General features: G+C 40.0%; 1 protein-coding gene across 1 annotated transcript in view; it reads left to right on the top strand.

Moving 5' to 3' along the window:
- Positions 1-904: 904 nt before the first annotated feature.
- Positions 905-8,616, top strand: part of CDH2 (cadherin 2, type 1, N-cadherin (neuronal)) — a 36,153-nt gene continuing 28,441 nt past the window's right edge. The window contains exons 1-5 of the mRNA XM_008950220.1: positions 905-926; positions 2,431-2,657; positions 4,459-4,605; positions 5,688-5,843; positions 7,545-7,689. Coding sequence (XP_008948468.1) covers positions 905-926; positions 2,431-2,657; positions 4,459-4,605; positions 5,688-5,843; positions 7,545-7,689 — 697 coding nt within the window. The remainder of the gene's footprint in view (positions 927-2,430; positions 2,658-4,458; positions 4,606-5,687; positions 5,844-7,544; positions 7,690-8,616) is intronic.

The following is an 8,616-nucleotide window of genomic DNA, read 5'->3' as shown; positions in this document are numbered from 1 at the left end:
GGAGCAGATTTTGAGAGCGGCTGTGGCTGAGATGAGAGCTCAGCAGAGGCACAGAGCTATGGGTTATATTGCTGGCTGTCTTTTTTTTCCCTTGTTCTCTTCATGTGAACTGCTTCTGAGAGTTTTGTTTGTGAGCAGAGATGATGCTTGGAGGAGGTCCAGCTCTCTCCATGCCTGGGGTATGGGTGGTCTGTGCCTCTGAACCCAAATACAGGCAGGGTTGTTTGGTCGTCCAGCCATTAAGTTCTTAAATCTTAAGTTTTGAGTAAACTCTTCTTGGATACATATTTTTGTGCTAAATGATACAGAATCTCTAGCTCTGAAGGTTGGCTAATCAGAATTACAGAATTAGGATTGTGGTAATGATTTCTGAGTACTGATATAGTTGTTTTAAACTTGGTGGGTTTATGTCCTTGGCTTAGAATCATGAGTTTTCTCAGTTGACTGTTGCATTTCATCCTACCATTGCATTGAACTGACTCAAACTTGCAAGGCAGGGTTTTTTGAAGTTGAAAAGTGTGGGAGATTAATGGAATGGTCCACATCTGGGACCTGGACTTTCTGCCTATCAATTTTTTCCTCTCATGTGAAGAGCAAAACAGAGGTTCTGCCACCTCCAAATCTTGCAGACCTGCAGTCTGTAGATCCATAGGATAAAAAACTTGTTGTACTTTATGGAGCAGGCATGATAGACTTGAAAAGCAATAGGGATTGCCTAGAGAGTGACTTATATGAAAATTTAGGTGAGAGACTGAGTATTTATTAGCATTTCAGTGAGCCACTCGCTGTGAGTGAGGAAGCCTGAGGCAACATCTACAGGGTGGACCACAGGAGGCCCAGTGGTGAGGCTTCAGCCTTTTTGACAAGGCAGATCTGTTCTTCCTGGGTTCTGTGCTTAGTGGACATGGCATGTTCTTCTCCCCAAGGTGAGGCTGGTGCTCCATGGAGGGAGACTTTCAAACTTTGCAAGCTGTTTCTTCTGGAACGAGCAGTATCCACACCCAGCCCAGCAAGATCAGTGTGAAGAAAGTTGGTATTTCATCATTTATTTTGAGGAGTGCTGTACTTTGTCTCAATTTTGTACATGATGGGCCCTTTTAAAGTACAGCCTCTCCTGTCAGGAGAGGGCAAATGGGAGATTCTAGATAACTGGAAGTATGCAGTAAGGAAACAAATTTTATGTGGCATCTGAACATCAGCATGATCCCTGAAGTTCAGATACCAAAAGGTACAATTCTCCTTCTCAGCACCTTCCTGGAAACAGTGCATCACAGAAGAAAGCACATGATGCATCACATTTAGTAGTGATTTTTCTTGAGAGGGACCTTTAGGTGTTGAAGCTAAAGAGTTTGTGCATGGTTTAGCACAATATACAAAGTCCAATAACTGAAATGAAGCATAAAGCCTCATTCCATCTTCAGCACAACCTTCATAATGATGTTTTGCACTTCTGTTGCTCATGCAGTCAACATATTTCATAATGCTTTGGAAACATTAAAGAATGATCATTGGTTATAAAAGCATGCTTTCATTTTTAACCTACTATTATTTGCAGTAACCCAGAAAAGAAGTGGTAGTGAAAGCAATTGGGTAAAGAAAGCAGCAGCCTGTTAGCTGCTCTGTTTTGTGCACTTCAAATAATTATCTATACAATCAGTTTTACTGATTTCTTGTTCCAATGTGCATCCTTCAGATAGGACAAAAGGAAAGGGGCAGGAGGGTTTAAACAAGAATGGGTAACTCCTAAATAGATGAGTGTATAGGTAGTATATGAAATAGCTTTAAAAAAAACAAAAAGTCTTTAACTTAATTCTTTCTGAGGTGTTTACTTCTGCTTCCATCTTGTAGATGAAGGATGAGGAAACTCAGGCCTAGAGCTCAAAAGTGACCTACCTGAGATGATAGAGCTGAACTGCAGGCTGAGCTGGCCACAGAAGTTAATCTCTTAATGAACTTGTGGGTTTCTGCCTCACCCCCCTTGGTAGAGAAGGCTCTGGAAGCATGGTTGTGTTTGCAGTTACAGTTGCAGCATAGAGGAATTTGTTGAGTGTTTTTAATGGACACGACTGGGTCTTTGTGAGGCTTGAGGTGCAGATCCCTGCAGTGGTTTCCACTGGAAACCAACTGAAATCTTGTGTAGGGCATGGAGGGAAATGATTTTCTGGCTGGGGGGGCAAGTCTTTGGGAGGGAGGCAGCCTCTCTAGGATTAAAAGCTCTAGCAGCCCACAGAAGGATTTCACCATTAGGTGGGCTGAGCCCTAAAGCACAAGACTTAACTTATAATTGCATGTGATGATAGCAGCAACAAGTTAAGTCTTTCTTTGTTCTTAATGCTTAATATTTGTTCTTCATGCACTTTATGTCACACCAAGTTCAAGTCGACTGCTTTTTCATTTATTTTTGGTCTTCATTTTGGGTCTGTTTTACAGTGAGGTTTCGAAGCTGTCACGGAAACCAAAAAATACACTTTGGGAGCAGTGAGCCAGAAGATTTCAGAGTAGGTGAAGATGGTGTGGTCTATGCTGAGCGAAGCTTCCAGCTTTCATCAGAGCCCACGGAGTTTGTCGTGTCTGCTCAAGACAAGGAAACCCAGGAAGAATGGCAAATGAGAGTGAAGCTGACCCCTGAACCAGCCTCCACAGGGGTGCCACCAAAGGTAAAACAACTAAATGCAACCTGCGTGAGTGCACCTCTGCAAACAGACCTGAAAATAGGGATTTGATGGTGTCCATCAGGCACCTCTCCATGGGGCAGCTCATTTATGGCCACCTAGTGCATGCAGAGCTGGAGCTTTACAAAGAACTTTTCTGTAGTCTTAATTCTGTAGCTTTGCTAAGGCATGGAAAGAAATGCTTGTTTAAGGCTATAGGATTCGTTTAGGTTGGAGCTTTTTGTTTGTCTAGTTTGAGATTTATACCTGAATTTCAGTCAGAAACGGTCATTTCTTTATTTTAAATGTCTTGAAAGTATTACAGTGTCTATTGGAGTGGTTAAATATAGCCACAGAATAAACAGATTTGTGCTAGAATGCATCAGTCACGTTTATTAGATGGGAACTGGAGATTTACAACAGTAGCAGGACAGCTTTTCTGGCCAGGAATATTGGCTTTGTCTTGTTTCTTCATAATCAAATTGGAGATTGTAAGTTATTCATGATTCCTGCAGTATTTGGTGAGGAAGATAGTCTCCCTCTGCTGGAAGCTGCCATAGGATAACCCATGGACTTGAACAAAACTCAAACCTAGCAAGATACACAAAAAAGGCATTTATTTTAGGAAAACAGTGTTAGCCTTTTGCTGTTATATCACCTGCTCTTTCTTACATTCTCTTGTAAAGTGCTTAGTTTACAAATAAAGAACAAAATTTATTCATAGATAAACATACCTGTAATAGGTATGCTTTAAAAGATTAAAGCATAATGTCAAAATAGACAGTGTGGTTATGCAAGATATTTTCCAAAGAGCACACTGGAGACCAGAGCTGTGGAATCCTCAGGGTTTTTTTGTCTACTTACCTGATGACTGTTTTAAATCATCTAAGGTATGCTATTAACAGAGTCAGGGTTGTCATTTTGTCTGTAAAAGTCTAGTAAAAGAGCAAAACCAGGGCATTCCCTGTTCTTTCCAAAGGTCCAGTTCAGTCATCCTTGCCATCAGCAGGATGTTGAGTAGTCCAGCCTGGCCTTCAGCTGGACATTTGTTTCTACTGTGGCATGTTGGATTAGACACTCTTTTAAAGCCTTTCTCTTAAAAGATTTGGAAAAAGAGTGTTTTTGTCCACCCTTGAGCAAGCTAGCACAGCTATGTGTGTGTGCTGGCATCCACAGGCCAAATTGAGTGCAGATAGAGAAGGGACTAGGAAAGGAATGTTGACACCCAGCAGAGATTAATGCCCAATGTGTAAAGTGGGTCATCTACTGCATCCATCATGGCTGACATAGGTTTAAAATAATTACAGCATTAATTCTATGGGATTTAATAGGGTCATAAATATTTGAGACATTCCTTACCAGTATGTATTAAACTTCTCTTGGAACTCAAATTATATTTTAGCACACCCAGATCTAAATTTAATGTACAGTAGCACATTACCTGAACTGAAGTTCTGGCTAATGAGAAAGAAGTAAAGGCATGTTATTAAATTCTGCAAAATATTAACTACTTTTCAGAAGGTGCAGAACAGTTTACACAGTGGTGCCATGTCATAAATAGTTTAGCATTCCATTTCTCCTCCAACTTGAATAAGGTAAAAAAAGAAAAGGAGTTTTTGAAATTTAGCAGTGGAGTTGGAAGTAATTTTGGTTATCTTCGTGCTGCACTGTTGAATGCAAATGAAGCAGTTCTGTGAACATGGAGGAAAAACAGTCAATTATGTAACTGAATCTGAGTTTATCTCATAACGTCTACTAGTAATTCTCCTTCTAACATGTGCTTAATTTTATCTTGTATCTGGGAAAGGACCAAAAGGAAATTGAAGACATTGTATTTCCATGGCAACAATACAAGCACAGCAGCCCTCTGAAGAGGCAGAAGAGAGACTGGGTTATTCCTCCAATCAACCTGCCAGAAAATTCCAGAGGACCTTTTCCTCAGGAATTAGTTAGGGTAAGGAAGTTAATAGAAAGGTGTTTTCAGTGTCCCTTGGAGAGCTCTTGAAGAGATTTTTGTGGTAGTCCAAACATCTATCAGAGCCTTTTGGGCTGGTGTCTGTTGCTACCTTTGTGCCTCATGGGCTGGGCTGCATTTACTGGTGTGGTTTTTTGAGTTGTCCCTGTGCTCCTGTACTGGTGGAAGGTGGCCTTGTTTTGGGTGACAAGTGCTGTGATGAATTCCTTAAGTAGTTAAGGAGGATCTCTGCTAATTCAGAAGTTCTCCAGTCATCTGCTATGAGTTTTCCACTTGGGAAGGGTGTGAGGGTGGGCAGGCAGAGGAGTGCAGAAGGAGATGGGATGTGATGGGGTTGAGGACACCAGCTGCTCAGAGGACTCTGCAGCACAGAGATGGCCACAGCCTGTAGCCCACCACAAGGAGAGGGCTTCCAACCATGCTACTGGTTGGTTAGGATCAACTTCTGTGAGGATTTGTTGGAACTTGATAGAGCATTAGCCCAGGTTGGTGGGATGTGGTTTTGCTCTGTTGTGTTGATGTGCATGCTGGTGACTCACCTGCTCCTCCCAGATGCACTGCCCTTTAATTTTTTTCCTTGGAAGATGAGATCAAAATTCAGTCTTTAAACAAACCCAACACGTTTCTCATGGGCTACTGTGAGTAGCCAAAGTGAATCTGTAGCTTTGATCTGGAGGATGAGCAGGGAGGGAAAAATCCACAACAAACAGACTTTTTATTTCTTGCATAATTTTATGATAGTTTGTTTTTTCTAGGATCTAAACAATTCTGTTTAAGGTAAGAATGCTTATTTGTATTGGTTTAATACAATTTATCTCTTTATGAGAAGTAAGCAGGGCTAGTTTTATATTCCTGAAAATTCCTTGACCACCTTTCTGACCAACGAAAAATGCCGTTGGAAACCCCAAACTTGGTACTGTCTTTGCCAGGGTAATTATTTTCACAAGTTTAGCTTGAAGAGGGAAGAAAAAGAAAGAAGAGCCACTGCTGCTCTCTGCAGCACTCCCTCACCTCTGGTTGGTTGTAGCTAATGTCAGTGTTATCTTTTTTTTGACACCTAGATAAGGTCTGATCGTGACAAGAGCCTCTCGTTGAGGTACAGTGTGACTGGCCCAGGAGCTGACCAACCTCCAACAGGCATCTTCATCATCAACCCCATCTCAGGACAGCTGTCTGTGACAAAGCCTTTGGACCGAGAGCAGATTGCTTCTTTTCATGTAAGGGTTTTAATTCACCATAAATCAGGTTATCAAACTGAAGGTAGCAGCTTCCAACGTGACTCGTGTAGCAGCGTTTGGTTTTCTGTGGGAAAAGATTTGAAGAGTTTGTAGCAGATTTGTGTTTATTGTACTTATTAAAGCTAACTCTTACTAAGTTTAAGCAGCTTAAATACATTAACATACATAAACAGTGATTTAATAGGTTTAAAGTAGTTTTTAAAGCTTGAAGTATGGATCCTGTAGCTAATATTTCAAATACAGGCCATTGATCACAGTCTCCACTGCAAGTGTATATTTTTCAAAAGTTTACTTTTAATTCAGCAACTTAAATTAGGACGTGACTGCTATTAGAACTGCAGCAGCTGTGATTTGAGAAATGGATGGGAAGAATAACCTCCCCATTTTCATTTTCGGGGGCAAATCTAAGCATTTTAATGGAATTGGAAATTAGGTCTGTCAGCTTATGAAAATGATATTCTTTGCTCTAAAAAAAAGTTGACAAAGTAGACCACGGATTCTAGTGGATAAGAAAGACTTGAGGGAAGGGAGAAGACTGAGTTGTGACCTAAAGTTGTCTCTGCATTTGAGAGAGCACGCTGAAATCATTACAGAAGTCACTCAGAGACTCAGAGAGAGAGTTTCCAACATGTCATGGAGTAAAAACACTCCTTACCTCCTCTGGGAAGCCCCTGGAGTGCTGCTCCTGAACAGAGGTGACAGCAGGAGGCTGCTGGGGGAAGGCTGAGGAGAATGGTTGTCACAAGGGAACAGCTCCCACATCCTTCAAGTTTTTCCTGAGAATTTAGCATTCAAGTTTCACTGACTTAGGAATTTACATTTATATGAGTCATTTCCAGAGTGGTGAGTTAATAATGTCCTCTTGCTTCCTTTCTGGTAGGTCCATAGCCAGAAGATATGTGTGTGTGTGTATCTATAATAGGCTTTAGGAGAGAGTTGCTATTTGCCTAGCAATTACCAGCCTCTGGCCTGGATACATAGGTTCACATTTTCAGAAAGTTCTGTGTTCCCTTTTATTGACTGCCCAATTTAAGATGATTTAGGTAAATCTCACTGTCAAAGGTAGTTACTCAGTCCTTTTTTTGACAACCAGGGCATTAAATTTAAGTGTCTCAGTATCTTTGAAACTCAGTCTGTAAACTTCAGGTTAATTTTAGCCTGGAATTTCAGTGTGTTTACTGGCAGTGATTTAGCACCAACCTTACCTTGCTGTTTGAGGTAACACAAATCTATTTTGTATGCTTTTTCTATTCATTCATGTATATTCAACATCCATAAAATCAGTAAAGAATTTTTGAAAGTGATGCCAGTGTTCATTCCATATGGATTGTTAATAAGTTGCTACGTTTGATATCAATCTGCATATATCTAGAGTCTGTTTTCTAACAGTTATTATGAAATACAGACCTGTATATGACAGTAGCCATTGGTATTAATCAAAATTACATGATTTAAAATCATTTTCAGCAAACAAAAGAAGTCTGCAGCTTGGAATAGTTCAGAAGTCTGAACTTCAGCAGTTCCATCAGCAACCTGAAAATTCAATCTGTCAATGGGAGTAGTGGCAGATAGCAAAATACACTAAAAATATCTGCCCTGAAACTTCCTGTCACCATTATTGCATCTATTTGTGCCCGTGTGTTGTGGAAATTGGACTACTTTTAATGATTTTTTTTGCAGCTGAGAGCCCACGCAGTGGATGTAAATGGAAACCAGGTGGAAAATCCTATTGACATTGTTATTAATGTCATTGATATGAATGACAACAGACCTGAATTCTTACACCAAGTTTGGAATGGGACAGTCCCTGAAGGATCAAAGCCAGGTAATACAGGGCCTTTCAAAGGGCAGGGGGGGTGAGGTACACATTTTGAAGGTGATGCAGAGGGTACCTTCAGACCTTGTAACTTTTCAGAGGTATCTTATTAGTGTGATGAGCTCAGGTACTGTCTTATTATATTTCACCATATTTTTAATTCACTCTTTAACATGCTAAGATTAATTTACAAAATAAGAAAGTATTATATACCTAAACTAAAACAAGGAAGTCTTTAACAATATGACTTCTGGGTTCCTGTTTTGGAAAATCCTATTTATAGTGTCACAGCAATTCCAGTCCTGTTCTTGATAGCCATTGATGTTTGCTTAGTAGGCAGCTCAGAGTCTAAGAGACTTCCAAAATATCAGCAGATCCACTTCTAGTCCTGCCTCTCGGAGGCTTTGGAAATACTGGGATTTGAAATCAAACAAGTGCATTTGAATTCTTGAGAAAACTCTTCAAATGTTGTTCCCATCTCATTAAAATTCTCGTCTGCTCAGACGAAAGTTTGTACTATGGCTGAAACCACTTTCTTAAATTGTCAGCAATGCATAATGAATTTTATAGAAAGGTTAGCACAAGAAATGTATTTTCTCACTTTGCAGCATTGACTTAGCATTCAAGATGGAAAGAACATGTGTCTCAAAGACCTTTGGAGAAGAGCCTTATTTACATTGAGTTAAAATCAGTACGTGCACCAATTCTGAAAATTAAATATGTTTCCTTTGGCCCAATTAATAACGTTTTTATCTAAACCAGAGGAGCTCTGTTGCTACAAAAATATTGTTTGTGGCAAAATTGTAGGATTTCATTGTTTATGGAGCTTCTTCAGTTATAAGCAAATCTGATATTTTATAAACAGCAAGTATTTTTATCTCCTCTTACGTATTTTAATCACTCTGTTGGTGAGCCTTGTGTTTAACCAGTTTGTTT

This window comes from Merops nubicus, unplaced genomic scaffold (genome assembly GCF_000691845.1).
Source record: "Merops nubicus isolate BGI_N331 unplaced genomic scaffold, ASM69184v1 scaffold2622, whole genome shotgun sequence".
NCBI lineage: Eukaryota > Metazoa > Chordata > Aves > Coraciiformes > Meropidae > Merops > Merops nubicus.
This window is presented reverse-complemented; position numbering and strand designations above follow the sequence as displayed.